At 43.1% G+C, this 24,904-nt stretch overlaps 1 protein-coding gene across 1 annotated transcript in view; it reads right to left on the minus strand.

Moving 5' to 3' along the window:
* Nucleotides 1–279: 279 nt before the first annotated feature.
* Srd5a2 (steroid 5 alpha-reductase 2) overlaps nucleotides 280–24,904 on the minus strand; it is a 34,806-nt gene continuing 10,181 nt past the window's right edge. Inside the window, exons 2-5 of the mRNA XM_028779011.1 lie at nucleotides 10,665–10,828; nucleotides 5,950–6,051; nucleotides 4,366–4,516; nucleotides 280–524 (exon numbers count right to left, since the gene is read on the minus strand). Of these exons, the coding sequence (XP_028634844.1) occupies nucleotides 458–524; nucleotides 4,366–4,516; nucleotides 5,950–6,051; nucleotides 10,665–10,828 (484 nt within the window). The 3' untranslated portion in view covers nucleotides 280–457. The remainder of the gene's footprint in view (nucleotides 525–4,365; nucleotides 4,517–5,949; nucleotides 6,052–10,664; nucleotides 10,829–24,904) is intronic.

The following is a 24,904-nucleotide window of genomic DNA, read 5'->3' on the forward strand; positions in this document are numbered from 1 at the left end:
TTTCTGAGTCAGGGTTAGATTGCTTAATATAATAATTTCCAGTTCCATCCACTTTCCTGCAAATGTTATAATTTCATTTTTTGTTATGTCAGCCCAAAGGGTTTTGACTGCAGAACTTCCCAAAAGTGACACAGTATAAGAAAACAGTCACATCTTCAGATCATACATGGGGGAAAATGGAGAATCAGGAAGCATCCAGATGGGCTAGCTAAGAAGAAAATGGCCCCTATGAGGCTCCAAAAGGAAATTAGGTGAGAGCTCTCTAGGCAGACAGGAGTACAGGCTGAGCAGGCATGACTCTGCATGCCTCAAGCAGCTGGAATAACAAGAGACCTATTAACACATACATCGTCATATATATACTCGAGCAAGACACTTCAGTTACAGGTTACAGTTTATAGTTTTAGCAGCTGGACAATTTCTCCATAGAAATTTTGTCCCTTAAAATTGGGGTTCTTTAAAAGATGAATGGAATAAGGGCTTTCCTAGATTTAGGATAATCCTTAAACATCTTGAGGTAGAACCTAAGAAGACAAGAAAGAAAGGATTAATTTTAAATGCAACAGAGTAGTGGCCAACAGTTGAGTTTCACAACTTACACAAGTCAACCCAGTTATTTAGCACCTGACCATTCCTGGGGACCATGTGCCCATCATCCACCCTTTTCTACAGTCTGCTCCTTGAAAATGTTAGCCATTTGTGTGCAGATAAATACAAAGTAATATCCAGAGGGTAGTGGTGATGGTTTTACAAACATACTTGCTGTCACTCAAGTTTACATTTAAAAACTGTTAAAGTGGTAGATTTTATGATATGCATATTTCACCAGATTTTTAATAGGCAAAAAGAAAGTACTTGCTTGAGCTCACTTTGCTGAAAACTACAAGAAGCCAAAGCCTCCCAAAAACTTTGGCCAATTGGTGTAATAGTGGCAAGTCAGTGATGAAGATAACCAACTACTCTCTGGTTGGACCTGAGGCCTGCTCCTTAGGAGGACATCCACATCTGGAACTCTAAAATCTAGTGCAAAAGCCCACAGCTGGGGAGGCCAGAGGCCCGAATAGAGACGTTACTACAACTGTTTTGCTAAATGGAGAAGCTGTGCCCACCAAAGCGCTCTCTAATGATTCTGTTTATATCCACAGATCAGTGCTACCATCAGTCAGCTTTACTCAGAGAAGTTCCTTTTTGCAGTGGGCAGCAATAACGGCAAAGACTCATAATGCGTCACAGTACTGAGAATCAGGAACTGCTAAGCGCCCAGCCATGAGTGGATCACCCTTTCCAAGGCTCGGGAGCATCACAGAAGCTGGGACAGGGGGATGTGAGACCTGGGAGACGGAATGGAGTAGTCATTTATAGAACAAGGCATCACCATCACACTCCTGAGTCTACAGCCATTGACATCACCCACATAAAACCTGCACAAGATAGAGCCTGTCAATATCCTGCCATGACCCTCCCCCTAGGACCTACAGGCAGGGAATCATAGCTAGTAGGAAGGAGTTCACAAGGCCAACACCTCCCTGAGGATCTGTAGGCAGCTAATAGTGGCTGGGGGAAGGGAGAGATGTTTTATTCCATTGGTGGTGTGGCCACCAGTAAGGACACCATGCTCTCATAAATAATTCCTTACTGAGGACCCTGTAACCAACTCTAGTGAGGCTCACTCAGTCATGAGAGGTAAGTCAATGGAGCTAGCGGGAGAGCTCAGCAGTCAAAAGCACTTGTTGCCCTTCTAGAGAACCTGAGTTTGGTTCCCAGCACGCACGTCCAGTGACTCGAAAATCCTTGCCTGTAACTCAGCTCCAATATCTGATGCTGTCTTCTGAGTGCCCACACACATGTGCATACACACACACACACACACAAAACACATGTAAATAAAATAAAAGTACACCTTTGAAAATAAGGCAAGGGGCTGGAGAGATGGCTCAGTGGTTAAGAGCACTGACTGTACTTCCAGAGGTCCTGAGTTCAAATCCCAGCAACCACATGGTGGCTCACAACCATCTGTAATGAGATCTGATGCCCTCTTCTGGTGTGTCTGAAGACAGCTACAGTGTATTCATATATAATAAATAAATAAATCTTAAAAAAAAAAAGAAAGAAAATAAGGCAAAAACATGTAAGAGCAAGAAGAGAACAACAAAGAGAAATAAAAGATGGATATAATCAAATACATTATGTATGCATAAAATGCCAGGAGGCTCATTATCGTGTCTAACTAAACACCTGCTAAAAACAAATGAAATTTGCAAAAAGCATGGACAAAGTTAACTTCAGAGAATCGGCAGCATCTTTTGAAAAATATCCGTTTCTTAAGTTTGGAGATGTAACTATTGCTATGGATCTCATTTTGCTTCCTAAAAGATAGGTTGCAGTCCTAACTCCCAACGCCTGACGATGCAGTCTTATTTTGGAACTAAGGTCATTACATGTGTAATTAATTAAAATAGCTCACATAGATGCAGGGTGGACCCTTAATCCCATAGATCTGAAAACAGACACGGAGGAAACACGGGATAAGAAGGTCACAGAAAGATTGGCAGAGAACAGAATGAGGCGTCTACCCCAGCCATCGAAGGGATCCAAGAAGAGTGAGTCTCCACCAGAACTGAACAGAAAGAAGCAAGGAAGGCTTCTTTGAGCCATTCCAGAGTGCACAACCCTGCATATACCTTAAGGCCAAACCTCTGGTCTCCAGAATTCTGAAAAGATGGATTTTTCCCTTGCTCTGAGCCATGAAGCTGGAGGTCCTTTCCCGTAACAGCCTGAGTAGATTAACGCCTCTTACGTGAAGCCTTTACCCTGGGTGACCAAGCTGTCCTCTTAACTAGTTGAAACTAATGGCCCTCAAGGCATAATAAATACACAATACACTCTGCTAAAGTGCTTTGGGTTTGAACTGGAAGACAAAAACGATTGTATGTGCCAGAAGAGCCCGGTCTGCCCTGCTTTGGCTTGAAAAAGACCCTGTGTGCTCAGCCTCCCCCGCCATCGCCTGCCCTTCCTTCATGAGTACCTTCACAAAGCCCTCTTGGTCCTAGTAAAAGAGACACCCCTGCCTCTCCTCCTAGGAGGGATATAACCAGATGGCCTCAATTGGATTTTGATATTGCACCAGCTGGAAACTTCTGGTGGAATTACTGAGAACTCTTGTCTATGCTTTTCAGAGACCTTCCGTGCACCAGGCAGTGCCCTGACCATTCGTTCACTGCCTCTGATGGGCAGCAGGTTCTCCTGAAGTGGGAGGGATGTTGCGATTGATGTCTCTCAAAGGCTGTGAACCTTGAAACCCTGTCCCTTTCGAGACAGGAAGTGATAGGACTAGGTCACACAGGAGAAACTGCTGCTTTGCCTATTTCCAAACTGGTCTCCGTTTCTGATCAGAAGGAGTTTGTGCCTAATTTAATCCTAAAACCTATTAGAAAAATCATTAGCCAGGCAAAGACACTGAAGCGAGGCAGAGACACGGAAGTGAAAGATGCACTCAGCCCCTGTTCTTTACTCCATGTGTTCCTTCTTGGTCTCTAGGCATTCTCTTTTCTACAAAAGCTACTTGAAAGTAAGCAGGTGACATCCTATCACCTCCTATCTTGAGAGGACAGGGTCTCAATGGTCCCTAGCCCTGCTCTACTCCTGTCTAATGGATTAATGATAAGTTAGATCAACTCTCCAAGGGAGGGCGGGGGTGGGAGTGTTGCGGCGGAATGAGACCTTAAATGCCTGCAGTTCCAACATATACCAGCAGATGGAGCACTCGGGGCTCACCTGCTTTCCTTACTTAATTATGGCTGGCAATGGTCTCATCCCTGGAGGACACATCAAGAAATACAATGGAAGAGAACTGAACTGAAGCGTGACATTTCTTTCACCTCTTATCCCATTATCTGAAGTTTCCAGCCAAGTGGTGATAAATCTTATTTGGAGACGAATATTATGTGGATGCAATGACCTTGTGACACTATTAACTGTCGACTTGACCCTTAGGAGTCAGTCCGGTCACACCTGTGAGGGACTGTTTATATTAAGGATAGCCTCAGAGAAATGCTTGTAAAGGGTTGTCCTGGTTAAGTTCATTGATGTGGGAAGACCTGTCTTAATTCTGGCAAGACCATTCCCTGATGGGGGACCCTGGACTGTCTAAATGGAGAGGGGCAAGCTGAGAAGAGCATTTGTGCATTGATTCATTTGCTTTCTGCTTTTGACTCTGAAGGCAATGTGACACACATAGCCCAGAAGAGCAAGCCAAATGAGCCCTTTCTTCCTTACATTATTTTTGTTTTTGTTTTTGTTTTGTGTGCAGTATTTTATCAGAACGACAAGAAAAAAAACTAAGACAGGCTTCTGTTAAAAGTTTACCTGTGGTGGTAAAAAGCTTGCATCCCCAGGAAACAAAGTGTGAAAAATGCAAAAGCAAGGGCTGGAACAGACCAAGTGGCCAAGGCGTAGCCCATCCATTCAATAATCTCGCCCAGGAAATTGGCTCCAGAAACATACGTAAACAAGCCACCTGTATGCAGAAGAATCAAAAAACACAGCACTCAGAACAGCGTTACTGTGACACTGCATCCCTGTATCTCATTCCAAAACACACAAAGACCGGTAAATAAATGTAAGGTAGGAGGCTCCCTCCACAGACAGCATTCAGAGGAAGCTTTTCAGAGATATGGGAAAACGAAGCAATAACAGTTCCTTGCCTGTAGAACATTCTGGAATCCTGAGGAGCGGCCCCATCTACTGATGGACTTTGTACAGGTTTCTTTACAACTGTTGGACCACCAGCTTCGACCAAAACAAGCAAAAGGTGCAGATGACCTGTTTTTTGTCTTGTTCCATTAAAGAACATCTTCAGGCAGCTCCTTGCCTTCCTAAGCCTTTCCCTGGCAAGTCCAAAGGTCAACCATTATGGTGCACACCAGTCCCACAAAGTGAGACAACACATGGCATTGAAATAAAAACATGTGTGAGAAATAATGTGACTCTTCTCTGACTCTTTGATCATCCACCACCTGGCTGCCTGCACTATACACTGTTCAAGTTGAAAGCAGAAAATATTTGGGTTGGAAAACCTCTGCTGATGCTGAGATATCCCACAAGATATTTCCTCTCTCAGAACTATTTAGAAATCAAGATATGTCTAGTGACATTCAATATACCCACACTCAAACTTTATGAGACACATGAAACTAGGAAAGTTGTGACCAAAACAGCTTTTCTCCTTCTGTGATTACATTACAATGTGCTTTTAAGTCATTCTCTCTCGATCTCATAACTCCATTGGAAACTGACCTTGACAATCTGGTTTTTTAAGAACTGTCTCAGTTCATCTTTACTTAATTATTAAGCCGACGTTTAAAAGTGTTGGTATGTTTGGAATGTGAGTACTGCCCACAGATTCATGTGTGAACACTTTGTCCCCAGCTGGTGGCACCGTTTCAGAGGGTATAGAACCTTTTTGGCCAGAGGTCCTTGCTAGCAGGTGGAAGGCTATCAGGTGTGGGCTAGAGAGGGAGAGATAGCCTGGTGTCTGCCCAAGTTCTCCACTTTCTAGCTGCTCTGGAGATGTAAGCAAGTCACCCCATGTTCCTGCCATGACAAGGCTAACCTTACCCACCTTGACACTGTGAGCTGACGTCACTCTGTCTAGTATTTTGCCCCAGCTGTCAGCGAGCTGACACAAGGAGCAAGCTTCTTTCTGTTGCTTTTCGTAAGGATGACACTGTTTCCCTACCTTTCTGCCCATGACACCTTTGACTTTGTGAGGGATCCCTGTCTTTCGAAAAGGGTCTGGTTATCTATGAACATCATGAATGGTCTAACTTATCTCTTCAGATAACAAGGAGTTCACAATTACCCATTTAAATATATTACCCCTCCCGCTTTGTTAATCACTGGGGCAGGCTCCAGTGAACAACAGGACCCTTGGCTCAGGGAAGGCATTACCTTGTGGAATCCTATAGATGACTTCTCCAGGTTTCCTAAGCTGGCGCAGCATGTAGTCACTATGGATGTTGATTCCCATTCCCAAAATAAATAAGAAGACACCTTGGCAAAGAAGAAAGGAGATGGGTCAAAAGGTTTGCTTTGACTTGGTATTTATCACACAAGATAGGTTGTTGGGGGATTGTTTGGTTGGTTGTTTTTTGTTATTTTTTTGTTTTTTGGTTGGATGGTTGGTTGGTTTTGATTGGGGGGGGTTGTTTTGTTTTGTTTTATTTTGTTGGTTCTTTTGGTTTTGGTTTTGGTTTGTGTTTTTTGAGAGAGAGTTTCTCTGTGTAACCCTAGCTGTCCTGGATCTTATTCTGTAGACTAGGCTGACCTTAAACTCATAGAGATCCACTTGCCTCTGCCTCCCAAGTGCTGGTATTAAAGGCACATGCCACCACTACCTGGCTTTTTTCTTAAAATAAAGGGAGGGTCATTTAATTGCTAAATCTAAGAATGATAGGAACTGAAGCCTTCCAGGAAGAGAGGTTGTACTATTTCCGAGGGTAGAACAACAGTTCTCACAGAGAATTGTGCTGAACAGAGATGGGAGGAGGGAGGCAAGCAGGTGGTGACAGCACTGTGTGTATCTACGTAAGCATCAGTGTAATAAATCAATGACTAGCATCAAGCACTCGGCTTGTTCACCAGTGACCAGCTGGCTGGCTCATTCGATGGTCTGCTCTCTTCCTCTCTGTCATGCCCCACTGTGAAAGCTGAAAGGCAACCATATGCATGTATGAAATTGTCTAAGAACAAACTTTATTCACAAAAAATGTGACTGCATTCTTTGTAGTCAAATATAAATATCATGCTCAAGGCAATGGTTTAATGAAGTGAATGCTGTTGGCAGGTGGAGAAACTACAAGACTTCTAGAAATCATTCGTAGGTGTTAAGCTTGGGAGAAGTGGGATCTCATTTCTGTTTAGTACTGCTGTAAACGTGGTGTACATATATTTAGAATACGAGGCATTAGTTGGTGTTAACAGAAGCAAATTACACATTCCTACCTCCCCAGATCACCACATTAAACACCTTCCCACACATCCTTCTGTTTTCACCTGATCTAGCACTTCACCAGGTAACTTGCAGGCCAGTTCCCTCAGACGTCCCTGAAATGCCTCTTATAGGTGGTTTGAATAAACCAAGGTCAGGTCAAATAGAGCCACAGCTGGCTTCTGGTTGTTGTGTCCATTGGAGCCTTTTTCATCTATCCCAGCCTTTTTTTTTTCTTATTCAGAAGACTGTCTTGAGAAAAATAAACAGTAATTCCTGGGACTGTTCCTTTTGCCAGATGTGACAAGATAATTTGCTCGTGGCTCTATCTGCTTTATTTCTTGTGAACTGGTTTAAGATGTTTTCGGTGTAGTTACATTACCAGTTCACTACATAAGGACTTGTTCTCAATTTAACTCTTCAGTGCATTTTCCTCCTTTTTATTGTCTCGTGTGTGTGTGTGTGTGTGTGTGTGTGTGTGTGTGTGTGTGCCATCCACCTAGTTTTTTGAGACCAGGTGTCTTACAGAACCTGGAGCTTGCTGGCTCAGCACGCATGTGTTGTACCTGTGAGTGTCTGGAGTCACTGGTGACTATGAGCTGCCATGCGGGTGCTGTGAACCAAATCCAAGTCCTCCGAAAGAGTGGCAAGTGCTCTTAATTACTATAATCCATCTCTCCAGCCTACAGTGTACTTCCTTCTGAATTAAGTAACAAAGTGTCATCACCTGAGGGGAAATCTCAGCCTACCCGCTCCCAGTTCTTTACTTTGAGGCACAATAGGGAGTTTTATAACTCCAATAATCTTTTCCCATTTATATACATTTTCTTTCTATCTCATTCTTACATAAAAAATATCATACTAATTTACCTGCCTGAGTAATCATAGACCTTGTAAATAGGTAGCCTCGGCAGATAGTACCAACTAAGATAAGGACAAGTGAATCATAGGCAGAGTCATAGCGACCTATCCCCTGAACCTTCACCCAGCCGATACCCTGTTCTGAAAGATATCTGTACTCCCCCTGAACACCCACACATCCCCTGTGTCATCCCCTTCCCCACATCCTGCCTTTTTGTGTTTATAACCCCTGTGTGAATAAGTAAAAATTACGATTTGATTTAAATAATCAAATAAATAAATAAATAAAAAGATCATACTATACAAGTGTTCACATCTATTTGTTTTGTGTTTTTAATTTTGCAAGACTTACTTTTTCATGTATGTACGTGTATGTGTATGCATGTCTGTGTGTCACACATGTGCAGGTGTCTGCAGAAGGCAGAAGTCAAGAAAAGGGCCCAGAGCCCCTGAAACTAGAGTCATGGGCAGTTGTGAGTCACCAAAAAAGGGTGCTGGGAACTGAACTTGGGTCCTCTGGAAGAGCAGCAAGTGCTCTTACTGCTAAGATATCTCCCCAGCTCGTAATTATTTTTATTTAACCCAGAGAGATTCCTTCTTTGTTGTTTGTCTCATTTCTTTGTTTTGTGGACAGACAACACCTTACAGGGCATGTGTGGCAGTGAAACCTCTGGTCCTTTGTGAGTTTTTGACTGTTCTTTGACTAGCATGAAGAACAGGCCATAGGGCACTATGGGACAGGATTCTCAGTGCAGGGGTTACTGACTGCAGACATCCAGCCTAGACATAACTATGGCTTGATGTAGGCCAAAGCTAACGTAACTAGGGAGAAGAGAGTCCAGCAGGAACTGGTTCTAAAGACAGCCAAGAGTAGTGAGCCAATAGGTGGACTGTGACTTGGGATGTTAAAAAGGATCCAGCATGCTCTCTAGTGACCTACTGTTGTTTTACATGAGCCAAGATACTAAACAAAGAACTCAAATGTCCTGGACCTCGATTCTCCTTACAAACATGAGGGGAGGTGACCAGGGAAATGGCTCAGTCTGTAAAGTTCTTGGCTTGCAAGCATGAGGGCCTGAGTTTCCTTCCTTCAAAAGCCGGCATGGTGACATAAAATTTTTAAACTCAGCAAAGGGGACACAGAGAGAAGCAGATCCATGGTATTCTCTGTCACACATATAATATATGTAATGTATATATCATATATATATATGATATATCATATATATATATACTATATATGTATATACTACATATACTGTATAATATGTAGTATATATTATATATCACATATATTATAATTATATATTACATATATAGACATATAAGTCTAGACATATAAACAGCTCCAATTTCAGCAAGAGGCCTTGCCTCAGAAAACACTGCAGGCAGCTGTCCTGAGGGTAGCCCCCACAATTCATCTCTGGTCTCCATGTGCACCTGCATGCAGGTACACAGAAACACGCACATACACACAAATAAAATAGGGGAAATTTTTATCGTATCCTTTATTATTTAAGATTATTTTTAAAATTTAAATATATTCTAAGTAAATTCTTTCCCACCTCCAAGTTCCTCCAGACCCTCCCCCCTCTACCCACCCAACTTTAAGTTCTTTCTCAAAACACAAAAATCTACTACAGCAACCCCTTCCTAAAAATCAGGAAAACAACATCCCCCCCCCAAAAAAAACCACCAAACTGTAACCAAATGAAAGCATAGGCACACACAAAAACAAACAAACAAACAAACAAACCCCTGTGGAATCCATTGTCTCTATTATATTTAGGTCAGCTACTCCTGAACTTGAGGCCTGTCCTGGAGTGGCTGATATGCCTAGAGTCACTCCACTGGAGAAAATTGATTTTCCCTATTCCAGCAGGTATAAATCACAGCTCAGTTGTTAACCTTTACCCTAGTGGCTAGGTATTCATTCATTCATTCATTCATTCATTCATTCATTCATTCTAAATATAACAAAATATATAAGATATAAAATATAAAACAAAAACTATCACATTGAACTTGGACAAGGCAGAGAAGGAAAAGAGCCCAAGAGAAGGCACAGGAATCAGAGACACATTTGTTTGCACACTCAGGAATCCATGGAAAACATAAAATACACACAGAGGACCTGGTGCAGACCCATGTTGGCCCTGTGCGTGCTGCTTCAGTCTCTGTGAGTTCGTATGAGCTTTGCTTGTGTTGATTTAGAGGACCTTGGTTTCTTGGTGCCTCTGTCCCTTCTGACTCTTACCCTCTTTCCTCCTCCTCTTTCACGGAAAATAGGGGAAATTTTTAACGATCGAGTTCGTCAATTATTTCAGGTAATATGTTTAGGAAAAGCCTCTCTGAGGAGGGGTAAATAGGTAGAGAGAGGAACGAAGCGAGGGAATGGGGCCAGCCTCAAAGCTCAGACAGGCAGAACATTCTAGGAAACGGAGCATCCTGGACAGAAGCGCTGAGACAGAACAGGCTTCTGGGGATAGCACAGAAAACAAAGTGAAGGGGAGCAGGAAAAACTACCAAATTGAAAAGACTGGGAGCATTTGGTTTTTATAGGCAGGGAACCTGTTTCTTAGGTGCGGTAGAAATCTATTAAACCATTTTGAGATGGGAAATGACAAGACGAGTGTTTGAACAATGTCCCTTGGCTGCCTTACAGGGAAAGACAGGACGGAGAAGCAGTGTGAGTGGGAAGGGAGACTGTGGGGAGGCTGCAGTAGTAGGATGAGAGGAGACAACTATGACTGACACCGTGGGACCATGGGACCGGTGTTACCTGGGAAGGGATGGGAGACAGTCCCTCACTCACCGAAGCTAAACCGCACATCTGTGTACCACTCCTCTGGGTATTCTGCGCAGTAAACCAGGTAGTAGGCTTGAAGGAGTCCGTTCCCTATGCAGAAGGCAGTGGCTCTCAAAAAGATCACCGCTGGTAAAGGCCTTCCTCTGGTGAGCAATGAATAAATAAATGTCCTAGGAAAAAGATAGTGATTGAGAGTCATTATTGAAGGAAGAAAGAAGGGAAGGGGAGGGGCCGGGAGCGAGGGGGTGTGGAGGAGCGGTCAAACCACAAAATAGTCCGGATAACCATCCTAAACTCATCGTTGCGAACACTTTCCCCTTAATTTTGGCCCAGTCAGTAAAATGTTTGACTTGTAAGCATGAGGACCTGAATTTGATTTCACAGTCTATGGGGATTTGTCATTGTTGGGGTTTTTGTTTGTTTGCTTGTTTGTTTGTTTTTGTTTTTTTTAAGCCTGCCATGGTGGCATGCCTTGTAAGAAACCCAGCACAGGGAACACAGACGTGAGTTGAATGGAGGTCACTGATTTTACACGATTTTTGTTTGTGTTTGTTTAGTTTTATTGGTGGTGGTTTGGTTGTCATCGTTTTGGTTTTTTATTTGTTTGTTTGTCTTATGAAGTTAAAAATGCAGAGAAACTACCATTTGGTGCCTTGCTTTATTTACAAAAGATAGACAGCACCCCATTCAGCAGCTGGTGACAGAGAAAAGACTGGAAGAATTATCACCCCCGTACAAATGAAAACTTGGTTCCACAAAAATGTCAGGATCAATTCTTTTTTTTTTTTCAAAAATTTGGATATTAACTAAAAGTTTGCGGCAACCTGTAGCACTCTGATAAAGACAAGGCTGAGTTAGATCACATGCAACAAACCTTATGACATCAACTCACCCTAGCTAGACCCATTTACCGAGTTCATGCCCTCTGCAGCCTTAAAACTGATAGTTTATGTTCCAAGTGTTGCTGAGAGTGAGGAGAGGTGTGGCTCTTTCACACTCCCTAAGAGAAGCCTTTACTGTCTAGTGGCTTCCTGCAAAGCTCTGCTCTGCTCTGCTCTGCTCAGCTGGTTTGTCTGTGTTCCACCTCCACAATGCTGCCTGATTTAGAGAACAGTGTGCTTTTCAGTGTTTCAATAGCTTGGTACCCTGGGGTGGTTACCAGAGAAGTAAAGATAAACCATATGAAAGTTTACAAGGAAAAGCTAGGGAATTCGATGGTCTCAGGAGTTTTGCAACACCCAGATTCTTCTTGGGGATAGTGGTATTTGGAAATATCAATATTGGATGGGACACCAGAAAAACAGCACTGTCTGAGGTCTAGGAGTAGCGAGATACCAGCAGCAACACGCAAGCAGGCCAAGTCCCTCAGCACCACTCCCCTCAGGAAGTCAGAGCATCATGAAGGAATAGCTAATCACACGTCCGAGGCAGGGAGGGCACGAGGGACGCCAGGGGTGTTGTATTGTGTGGAAAGTAAGGGAACAATTGAAGAGAAAGGGAGACAGGAAGTTGCCCAACTGCTCCAGGAGCCATACTTGTGATAAAACGGGCGTGGGGAAGAATAACGGCCGGAGATGCTTGTGAATATTAGATAAAGTTACATGATTTCATAATGGTTCATTAAGAAAACTCTTAAGACCTTGTCACTAGAGCTCACGATTACTGAAATTCCTTACTCTGATAACATTTATCCTACATCCCATGCTCCTGGATTCTCACGCTTGTCATCTTCAACTGATGACCAAAAGCTTTTCTGCTCAAAAACCAGCAACACGTAAATGCTGCCCGTAGAAAGGCTATTGTTCAAGGGACTCTGAAATCACCCACAGACTGAGTCATCTTTCCAGGACTTTTTTAAAAGAGCTGCTAAGTGCAAAAGAGTAAAAGAATCCCTTCAGGCAGAATGTGAGTGAGGGCACTGCGGGCTTCCCCTTCTTTTATTGTAGGGACCTCACACAAGAAGGCAAGTCAAAGCAAGCTGTTTCTCCCCTGGCTCTTAAATTCAACTCTGGAGAAATGGTGGGTGTGGAAAAGCCATGGGAAACCCCTGCAGGGACAGGCGGCTATGACCTAGTAGGTGAGGCAGGAGCCAGTAATGGTTGCATACATATTTATTTATTTATTTATTTATTTATTTATTTATTTATTTATTTATTTTGGTTTTTTCAAGGCAGGGTTTCTCTGTGTAGTCCTGGCTGTCCTGGAACTCACTCTGTAGACCAGGCTAGCCTTGAACTCAGAAATCCGCCTGCCTCTGCCTCATGAGTGCTGGGATTAAAGGCATGCACCACCACTGTCCAGCGTTACATACACTTTTAAATGATGCTCTTGCTTCATTCCTTGAAAGGAGGTCCTAGTGACTACTGTCACTGGTGTGGAGAACAGCTCGTGTCACCTGGGACCTGTGTAGTCTCATCAGAGAAATATCGAAGCCCCACTAGAATGGCAGTGATAAAAACCAGACACACCCTAACTGTCCAGCCTTGGACATCCATTCTCTCAGCCTGCCACAGCTCCAGCCACAGTCTCCTCTCCCCAGAGCTCCCCAGAGCTCCCCAGAACCTGATGTCTAGATGACAATGACTCTGGAGACAGGATTTTGTAATGCTAGTGCCTCTTGCCTGAAGTCTCAATTCCCCTGATTCTTAAATTCACAGGACACTGACCCAGGCCGGTTCTTTATCCCTAGGAGTATAGAATACACAAGAATCTTGAGTAAACAATGAACAGTGTATACTGGGTAAAGTGGAATTACACACTTGACTACATGTATTTGATAAATAATCCCCCTTCAGGAAAATGTCTTCCTGGGGCAGGAAAGGCCAGTGAAAAGGGACCTACATGACAAGAGAAGACAGGAAAAACACACAGTGCAGAGTGCAGTACTTACAATAAACAGTAGGTGGCTTTGAGCTGGAAGTTCAAGAAAGAATGACTTAAGATACTGTGCAGGGAGGAAATGGACCACGTCTTTTAGGGCTTTTTATTTTTAATTTATTCTGCAGATCTGTCTGTCTGTCTGCCTGCCTGTCCGTCTGTCTGTCTGTGTATGATGTGGAAGGATAGCAGGTGCATGGTACAACAATACACAGAGGTTAGAAGACAATTTGTGGGGTCAAGTTTTTTTCTTCTACCTTTTCCTGGCTTCTAAGACCAATCAGGTCTTCAGCCTTCCAAAGTGAGTGTCTTCAAGTGCATCTCTCCAGCCCAGTGGTCAGCAACCTTCCTAACACAGGGAAGGATTTGATAGTGGTTTAAATCACATAAACCTACCCTGTCCTACCCCAATGAAAGCATTAAAAGAAGATACATGTTTCCCAGCATTTGCTTACACCATGCCTGGAATTATTTGTCCAAGCAGAAGGGAGCAATAGAAGGTTCCTTCTTGTTGCTGAGTGTTCTACTTGGAAAGAATACTGGTCTTAAAGAAGAGGCCTTGAGTTTGAGCAGTAGTTCTCTTAAGCTCCTGTGTGCCTTGAAAGGTCACCTCCCTTCCCCTAGGACAAGTTCAGGCCTGAAAATACCAAGGTCATCATGAGGCTTTGAGTGGGGAAAGTCCAGAGCACTGGTTCTCAACCTTCCTGATGCTGCGATCCTTTAAGACAGTTCCTCATGGTGTGCTGACTGCAGCCATAAAATTATTTTGTTATTATTTTTGTTGCTACTTCATAACTATAATTTTGCCACTGTTGTGAAGTGTAAATATCTGATATGCAAGATATCTGACATATGACCCTGTAAAAGGGTCGTCTATCCCCAAAGGACTCACGACCCACAGGTTGAGAACCACTGCTCTAGCCTATCAGTTACATTTTAATATTTTTTTCCTTATTGGAAAAATTAGATCCCAGAAATGTAGCAGAAGAGCATTTGTTTGGAAAGATGAGCAAGTGAGTCTTAGCTACAGAGTTAGGGATACAACGCATATTCAGTGACATCTATGATGTCATACTGAGTTTAAGGCCAAAGAAGCAGAATGGTGGATATTTTTTAAGAGGCAAATTATTCAGATCAAATCCTGTAATTCTACATATGGGATGGCTAGAGCCCAACGAGGTTAAATAATATGCCAGTAATGGTAGATCCAACTAGGGAATAACAGCAAAATCGAGGTTTCTCTGGGTCTTTGGCTCAGTCACAAGTGGTTGCTGCACAAGTGTGAAAGCATGAGTTTGGTTCTCTGGCACCACAGGAGATCCAGGGGCAGGAGCTCACATCTGGAGCCTCGCTGCTGTGGCCTTGCAGACAGGAGGATCCCTGAAGATCTTTGGCCAGGGTTTCTAGCCAAATCCATGAGCTAGCTCCAGGTTCAGTGAGCGACCATAACTCCTAAAATAAGGTTAGGGGCTGGGGAGATTGCTCAATGGTTAGTGTTGTTCTCAAAGAAACCCTGAGTTCAATTCCCAGCACCTTCAGCCATCCATAACTCCAGTTCCAGGGGATCCAGTGTTCACTTCTGATCTCCACGGGCACCAGACACAGGCTTGGTGCACAGACATACATGCAAGCAAAACACTCATATTCATAAAATAAAATAAATTTGAAATTGTCCAAAATAATGTGGCAAAAAATAGAGGAAGACGTTGGACCTCAGCTTCTAAGTGCACACTCAGACATGCGCATATGTACACACACATGCGCACACACATGTGCACACACATATACCATATACACATAAAATAAAGTTAAATTACATTAAACAAATATAGGTCTTTTGCTAGGCTCATATGCCTACATTAAACTTGCTGAATTGATATTTAAAAAATAAAAACAATATATATTATATTCTTATATATACACATATACATATGTACTGTCACATGTGAGTGACTGGCATGGTTATTGCTGTGGTTAAGTAAGTCTGAGATCTATTCCATCAAAGGCCTAGCTACATGTTTACTTCTTCAAGCAACCAGGTGCTTTAGCTTATGGTGACTCCCTTAAAAGGACATCCTTGTGAGCTACATTCATCAAAGAGCCAGAAACAAGGCTGAAAACCTCATGTGTTCAAAACTGCATCCCTTGGGTTCATATGTTGATGACATTTTAGAAATGGAATCTAAGTAAGGGATATGATCAATCTACTCATGAATCAGCAGGCTATTGAAGGGGTGACTGTGTTGTAAAAGCAGTCCTTTCTGGTACACTTGTCATGTCTTGCCATGTGATGCCTCTCTGACACATTATAATGCAGAATGGAGGCCCTCACCATATCCCTTCTTTAAAACACCACCAACATGTGAACTTGAGGAATGCATTTTTCAACACATCATACAAATACCAGAACCAGGTCCTTGAACTTCCCAGGCCCTAGCACTGTAGTCTAAAGAAACCTCTATCTTTAATACATGACCAGGTATCAGGTATTTTGTTATAGCAACAGAGGATGGACTAAGACAACTATACTTGACTTTGTACATTTCATATTCACTCACACACACACACACACACACACCACTCATCTGACCATTTGCAGACAATTATGAGCAGTCAACGCCTGGAGACATGACAGAAATCACAGTTGCACTTTAGATAAAGAATTCTAGCTTCAAAGCCTGGAAGTCTGCCCTCAGAGCTCATCAGCAAGTTTAACAAAAGTGCAGGGTTTGAAGTCAGAAAACTTGGACCAGTTTCACCTTACCTAAAAAACAGGGTCTCATTCCTTCCCTGTGTCCTCCCAAGATCCCTGTGAGGTCAAACTCGATAACCTACAGCTAGGCTTGCAGTGCAGTGATAAAGTACTAGCCTAGCATGCTCAGGGCGCTGAACTCTATCCCCAGAACCACAAAAATCATTCAAATCATCGATAGAGATAGGCATTCAAGCTGTAGCATGATTGAGGAAAGAGTGGGAACACTCACTGCCTCACATGAAAATCCAACTTTTATAGACTTAAACAGCCAGGTTGCCTCACAGGCCACACTCCTTATAGTTTCACTCTCTTGGCAAACGCCATCACCCTGGGGAAACACAGAGGCTATCCTGCCTTGCTGAACCTTCACACCTTGGCAGTCTAGTCTCCTGGACAGGTGCTGGATCATGGGGGGGGCCTTGAATGCTCTGCATTCAGAGTGACAGAAGAAATGAGCATCTGCTTCCTGTATCACTTCTCTGGAAACTATAGACTGCCTCCTTACTCCCTAATCCCGAACATTACATTCAGACTCTGAGCCCTAAATCCCCTACAGAGCCCCTCTCTCTACATTCAAGCACAACACTCATTTCCAGGAATAAAATTCACTACCTCGGGGCTGGAAAGATGGCCCAGTGGTTAAGAGCATTCACTGCTCTTCCAAAGATCCTGAGTTCAATTCCCAGCACCCACACAGCATCACAACTCTCTGATGCAATCTTCTGGTGTGCAGATGTACATACAGACAAAGGTATCCATATATATAAAATACATACATAAATAAATAAATCTTTAAAAAAATATATCACCGCCTCTGTCTCTCATGTCTTTCAAAATGCTAAAGAAAGAAGAGGAGAGCGGGGCCCTAACCCAGCATGTCTACAGGTCCACCGTGCTCAGGGCTCTTTCCTCCTGAGGAGAGTGAAACTCAAATACAGCAAGCAAGTACTGAAGGTGAAGTTCTATGTCTTCCCGACAGATCTTGGGCAAACATCTTTGTCTGTAAGCTGAGACTAGTCATAACTTAGGGATTAACATGAGTACTCATTTCTCCCCAGATTCTCATTCTTGAGAGCTTTGGGGGCCTAAAGGTAGGCTAAATTCTCAAAGGGAAAAAGTCTACAAAGCCAACAAAAAGTCATTTAAAAAAAAAAAAGGCTGACTCTTAACAGTATAGTCTTTTTCCCTAAATGAGACCAAATGAGTCCAAATACTCAGCTTATGATGCTTCCAAAGGAAACCATGACTCCAACCCGAGCTTATGGCCTCTTAAATCAATAACCCTTGCTTCTTAACCAAAAGAATGAGTCAGAGCAGGCTATCTGCAGTAACAAAGTGCCAGAGGTCTGAGACGCTGGACGCTCCTTCGTTGCTCACACACAGCACAGCTAGTGCTGGTATAGGGCGATGACGGTGTAATTTGTAGCCTTTCAGGACCCAGGCTCTTACAGGGAGCCGTAGGTGTGGATATGAGCAGAAACAAGCGAATGTGGAGGACTCTGTAGGTTCTCTTGAGGATGAGTCTTCGGAATACAGTGCCGTATATTATTCCCACCCTCATCCCTTCATCCCCACACAACAATAAGGGAAAATGGAAAATAGATACCAGTTTTCTCAGTAGGAAAAAGGAAAAGAAATCCATAAACACAGAGAACAGGTGGGAAGCCAGAAGTTCTAGGGAACAAACATGGCTCTTAGAACATAAATGGCTTTCCTCTGGGAAGCCAGAAGCAATTCAACACAATATACAACAGCGTAGAAAAAAAAAGATTGAAAAAAAAAAGGAAGAGAGGGGAGAGGAAGTTGGTTTACGAGACTGCAAAACAACACAATTTGAGAGAGTTGGACACAATTTCCCCTTCAGCTCTGTATGTTTGGTGCTGTTTATCAAACTGACAAGAATCTAGAATCCCCTAAAAGACAGGCCTTTATCATCCTTGTGAGAAACTATCTTGACTACATTAACTAATGTGGGAAAGTCCATCTCAATTGTGGTCAGAATCAATCCCTGAGCTGGGAACCCCAGACTATATAGAGTAGAAAAAGCAAACTGGGCATTAGCATGGGTGCATTTATTGTTCTCTATTTCCTGACTGTGGGTGTGATGTGACCAGCTACTTCAAGCTCCTGCTGCCTTAACTACCTCAGAATAATTGACTGTGCCCTGGAACAACAAGCCAGAATAGATTAAACCCTTCTCCCTCAAACTATTTGTCAGAGTATTTTATCTGAAACCTTTATTAATATTTTATGTGTATGGTTATGTGTCTTAATTAGGGTCTTACTGCTGTGAATGCACACCATGACCAAGGCAACTCTTATAAGGACATTTAATTGGGGCTGGTTTACAGGTTCAGAGGTTCAGTCTCTATCATCAAGGCGGCAACATGGCAGCATCCAGGCAGGCATGGTGCAGAAGGAACTGAGAGTTCTATATCTTCATCTGAAGGCTGCTAGGAGAAGACTTCCAGGCAGCTAGGATGAGGGTCTTAAGCCCATGCCCACAGTGACACACCTACTCCAACAAGGCCACACCTTCTAATAGTGCCACTCCCTGAGCCAAGCACATACAAATCATCACAGTATGTGTATGTATATTATGTGTATTATCTGCATGCATGGCCCACAGAGGCCAGGAGAGGGCATTAGATCCCCTGGAACTAGAGTTTTACATGGTTATGAACTGACATGTGGGTGCTGAGTCTTGAATTCAGATCCTCTAAAGGGCAGCCAGTGCTCCTAGTCACAGAGCCATCTCTCCTACCTGAATAGTTTTGTCATAGCAACAGGAGAAGAAACTAAGATAGCATTCTCTGCCCTATCTACCTTTTGTGGCTTTTTCGTGGTCTGGAACCATGTTTCTTTAATTTCTTCCAGCCCTGCTGATGTCAATTTTAATTATTTTATGCTCATTTGGATAGAGGCTGATAAGTATTCTGTAAATGTGCTGCTTTCTGTCACCACTAAGTAAATGTTCACTGGGAGGTGGAGGGAGGAGATGACACTCAAGTTGAAAAGGGTTAACTGAAATTGCAGATCCAAATTAAACCCAAAGGAAAAAATTATAAATAACACACCTCGTGTCTACCAACTCATATTTAACTAAATCTTCTTCAAATATAAGTGCTATTGCTAAGATTATCAAGCCAATTCAAGACTTCACTATATGAAATTTGAGACTTGATTGTCAATCAAAATAAATTCAGATTCTGCAAATACGTAGAAAGCCTCTCTGTGTTGCACTTAGCTGTTCTATGTAGTGAACTTGTGCCTCTGTCATTCACTGTCCCATTTCCCTGGTTTCTTTTACAACAAAATTCCTCTCCAGAGCAGCCCACATTTGCCACTTCTATGATATTTTCTCCTCTATAGCCTTTATTCTCACAAAAGCAAGTCCTGGCAAGGTCACCCAGTGCCATATTTCCAGAGCAAGATCAGAGTTTCAGGCTTCTTCAGGCTGGGCAGCCCATCATGCCCTTCTCCTGGAAACAGTGCCAGCAAGCGCACTACATTCTCTTGGTTCTGCTTCACTGATCTGTCCTGGTTTTCCTTTGTGGGCTTCTTCTCAACCCTTTGTCTTCCAAATATTGATGCCCCAGGCCTCAGGCGTTTCTACTTCGTTAACCACTGTCTGTGTGATGACATCTCCTCAAATGATAGATATTAAGCAGTGTCACTGTGGTCTGATTGTGGCTCGCCCTTTGTCTCCATTGCACAGCACTGGAGAAGTCTTTGGGTCTCTAGGAATGTGTTTAGGTTGTGAGTGCTCTACCCTAGTGGACAGACGGACATCTCTACTGAAGGGTTCAGAGGAGTGGCTGCTTGTTCTTGCCTTTCTAAGTTTCAACATGTGAACACACTACAAGAAGGTCCTCACCAGACGCCACCACCTTGATGCTGAATCCTCCAGCCTCAGGAACTATGAGGGCTAAACTCACACTCCTTACGAAGTGCCCACTGCTGTCCTAGAGGCATGAGCAAAGTAAGGCAGGCATCTGCCTGATGGATCATTCATTCATAGACCACTCATAGGCAACTCCCTGCTACATGCGTCATGTCATGAAGATTTCAGTCTTAACACACCCCAAACAAGAGTCCCCCACTCTCCCCAAACCTGTGCATCCCTGGGACTGTCTCATCCCAGGAGATTCTTAGTTTATTCTCACAATTCCAGTCTGAAGATATCTCTCTCTCTCTCTCTCTCTCTCTCTCTCTCTCTCTCTCTCTCTCTCCCTCCCTCCCTCCCTCCCTCCCTCCCTCCCCCTCCTTCCTTCCATTCCTCCCTCCCTTCTTCCTTCCCCTTCCTTTCTTTTCTCTCTCTCTCTTTCCTTCTCCCCCCATCTCAGGTAAATTGATTAGCAAATGCCAGCATCTCTAACTTAGAACCTTACTTAGAATCCAGCCATGTCTCACCCACTCCACTACCTTGAGTTCAAAAGAACACTAAAATTCTCCTGAAGAGGTTTGCAAAATCCTGCTCACTTGACACGCACACTCTGTCCACTGCAGTCTCTTCTGCCTGGGTGGCAAAACCCAGTTAAGCCCTAAGCTGGATCACACCACCTTCCCTGAAACACACCCTCTGCCTTTATAGTGTGTGTGTCTCTGTGTGTGTACCTATGTGTGTCTGCATGTGTCTGTGTGTCTGTGTGTTTGTGTATGTGTCTGTTTGTCTGTATGTGCCTGTGTGGATCTGTGTTTCTGTCTGTGTGTGTTTGCATGTCTGTCCATGTCTGTCTGTGTATGTGTGTCTGTATGTCTGTCTATGTGTGTATGTTGCGTGTTCTTTCTTGTTTCTTTTTTCTTGGTTAGTTCGTTCACTTTGTTTTACTTTTGTTTGTTTTATTTGTCTGTTTTCTTAAGAGAGTGAAAAAGGGCATGGAGTTCAAAGGCTGGAGAGTTGGAGAGCGTCTAGGAAGAGATGGGGAAGGGGAAACTGGTCAGAAGGGGAAACTGGTTGCATAGAAAATTATTTTCGATTTAAAAAATGTAAAATTCTTAAGGAGTGTGATACTACCCATCCTGTTCACCATTGTGTCTGCAGTATGTGACGCACAGTGGGCCTGGCACACAGTGGGCCTAGAATTGATGTGGAATGGATGACAGTCTGTCATCTGCTATAAATGGAAGATATTTGGTGCACACAAGTTGTGAAATTCTACTCCCTGAACATGTATCATACTTTCATTTCCAGGATGGTGAGCACCAAGTACTTTCCCCCATTCCTCCTGCCACATGCAACTCCTGGACACTTCATAAAACAAGCATAAAAGCATTCTAAATGGTGGCAGAACAAGGCACACAGTAAAGGCCTAGAGACCTAAAGAACAAGGCAGCTGCCAGTCCCTTGGGCTTTCTTTTTCCCTTCGCTTTCCTAGAGAAGAGTTAGAGTTGGCAACCATGAAATAGGACATGTAGAAACAGGATGAGAATCCCTTCTCTCTCTCTCTCTCTCTCTCTCTCTCTCTCTCTCTCTCTCTCTTCCCCTTCCCCCTCTCTCCCTCTCTCCCCTTTCTGTTTCCCTCTCCCTCTCCCCCTACAATCTCCACCTTTCTCACCAAGAGACTAAGAAAAAAGGAAAAAAAATGTAACCTCACTCCTACCCAGGATCAGAACTCAGAGAAAGTTCCCCACTCCACCACTGAGCTGGGAAAAGCACTTTAAGCTCTGTCAAGTTGTCAGAGAGGGCTAAGAGGGAGCCAGAACTTTAGGTTTTTTCCATATTCTCTCAGTGCAAGGTGAGATCTTGTGGGGAGTCTGTACATCCTGACTCTAATCCTCCTCTTGGGCTGAGTGAAGAATGGAAATATTCCCCAACCCCCAGCCTTAGTGAGGCTGCTCACGCCTACCCTGAGAGCAGGAGAAACAACCTGGGAGGAGAAAGGAAACACAAAGTTGCCAGGCAGGCAGTTGCCAGTGGAGAGCAAGTATGAATCCAGAACTCCCACCCCCTGCCACAGTAACAAGAAGTCTTCACATTAAGATAACCTGGACTGCTGCCTAATGGAGTGACTCTCTCATATCCTTAGCTAGATCAGTGTGGGGCGATAGCAACACAAAATCCTACTCACCTGAGAGGAGGGAGCCTCAGTTAAAAAATCATCTTAATAGGACCAGGCTGTATTTTCTTAGTGTATTTTCTTAGGTAGTGATTGACAGAAGAGGGGCCAGCCCAATGTGGGTGGTGCCATCCCTGGGCTGGTGGTCACAAGTTCTATAAGAAAGCAGGCCAAGCAAGCCATGGGGAGCAAGCTAGTAAGCAGCATCCAATCATGGCCTCTTCATCAGCTCCTGCATCCAGGTGACTGCCCTGGTTCAGTCCCTGTGCTGACTTCCTTTGATGGTAAACAGTGATATGGAAGTGTAAGCTGAATAAAGCCTATCCTCTCTGAGTTGCTCCGGTCATGGTGATTTATAGTAACTCTAAGACAGTGGTTAAACACATTGGCTACTCTTGCAGAGGATGTAGGTTTGATTCACAGTAACCACGTGGAAAACACAACCATCTGTTAGTCTAGTTCTCGAAGATCAGATTCCCTCCCTCCTCTGGCCTAAGCAGCCACAACATATGCAAGTAGCATACAGGTGTCCATGTAGGCAAAACAGTCATGCAAATAAAATTAAAAATTAAAATTAAGTAAATAAAACAAATATCAACAAATGCTAACAAGGACACAGAGAAAGAAGAAGTCTCATTTACTGCTGATAAGAGTGCAAAGAGGTGAAGCCACTCTGGGAATATGTATGGAAGGTCCTCAAAAATAACAAAAATAGAACTGTCATATGATCCATTTACATCACTCTTGGGAATGCAGTCTAAGGAACAGTACCACACGTACTATAACCCAAAGATACTGTAGCATTGTTAGCAATGGCGCTGTGGAACCAGTTCTGGTGTCCATGAATGATGAAAGAATTTTTAAAATGTGGTACATTATATGCACAATGGAGTTTCATTCCAACATAAAGAAAAATTGAATTATGTCACTTGCAGGAAAATAAATGCAATTGGAGATAATCACATTAAACAGAAGAAACAAGACTCAGAATGATGAATTATGTTTTCTCTCCCATGTGGGTCCTTGATTTTACATAGATACATGCAATTCATATACATACACACATACATGTATGCATGATATGCGGGCAGACTGTTTGTGGGGAAGAAAGAGAACTAGCAGGAGAGGGAAAGGGAGAGAAAGGGAAGCGTGAGATCCCACACAGCTGAAGTACATGATACAATGAAACGAAAGATCTTTATGAAGTTGTCACATACACAGGGAACACACCAATAAGAAGTTACAAAGAAGAAATATTATTGTAGGGTGAACTTGCTCTTATCAAAGGTCAAAGCCTTCAAAGATGGCTCCGCCTCAGTGTGGTGCCTTTATACATCTAATCTCCATTCCACTGTTTGCTTGAATAATAATAATAATAATAATAATAATAATAATAATAAAAAGAATAAGAAAGGGCATATTGAAATGTCTGTGACAGACTTTGTTGAGTGAAAGCTTCAGACCTGTTTGTCATCGCTGCTATCTCTTGCTCTATAGCCCCTATCCCATGACCCTGTATTCACCTTGCTGTCCATGCCTAGTGTAAAGAAAATCAATCTTTCACCACCTGTAGCCTTCCACAAGCTTAGAGACAGACAACATGGGACCCAAAGGTCTTTGCACAACAAGCATAAGAATGGATGAAGAAATAGAATTAAGGAACTGGAGAGATTTTCAGAGCACTTGCTGCTCTTCCAGAGGACTCAATATGGGTTCCCTGCACCCACAGCAGGTGGCTCATGACTACCCACAACTCCAGCTCCAGGAGATCCGCTGCTACCTTGTGGCTCCTGTGAGCACCTGCACACACTTGGCATGCACATACACATACACACACACACTCATACAAACAATTTTTAAAGAAATAAAAAGAAGGAACACAAAGGAAAATAATAGATACCATGGGAAAACTGATGCTCAGTTCAGACATACAAGCAATGAGCTTAGAAGTAACAGGAGTGAGTATAAGCAGAAACCACAAGCCCACCAATCAGCCAGCGAGAAGATGGTGAAGTTAGCAACGATGAACTCCACTGGAGATACTTTCAGTAAATTTGGAGTAATGGGAACTGGATTTATTTTCTAGACTACAAATAAGCAAGACAAATTATATGAAACAAAAAGTATTAGACAATGAACAACAGTGTCTTCAATTATTTTCTCACTTCTGTGATAAAGTAGTCTCTCAAAAGCGCCTTAAAGAAGAACAGAGTTATCGAGTTCTTGGTTCCAGGTCATAGTGCATCAGAGCAAGGAGGTCACAAAGACAGATAGCAATAAATGTACACATGCTAGTGATTATATCACTTTCTCCATGGACTTATACAGTCCAGAGTCCACAGCCTATGGAATAGCACCACCCACAGTGGGCAGGTCTTCCATCTCAGTTAAGATAATCAAGATAACGCCCCACTGACAGGATCATAGGCTCACCTCCCAGGTGATTCTACATTTTTCTTAGCTGACAATGAACACTAGCCATCACATACCGGGATTCCTGAGAAACCAGGAACAAATTATGTGAACTTTATAACTAACCCAGATTGCTGTTTTGA

The sequence above is a fragment of the Grammomys surdaster genome, unplaced genomic scaffold (assembly GCF_004785775.1).
Source record: "Grammomys surdaster isolate TR1022 unplaced genomic scaffold, NIH_TR_1.0 343, whole genome shotgun sequence".
Lineage (NCBI taxonomy): Eukaryota > Metazoa > Chordata > Mammalia > Rodentia > Muridae > Grammomys > Grammomys surdaster.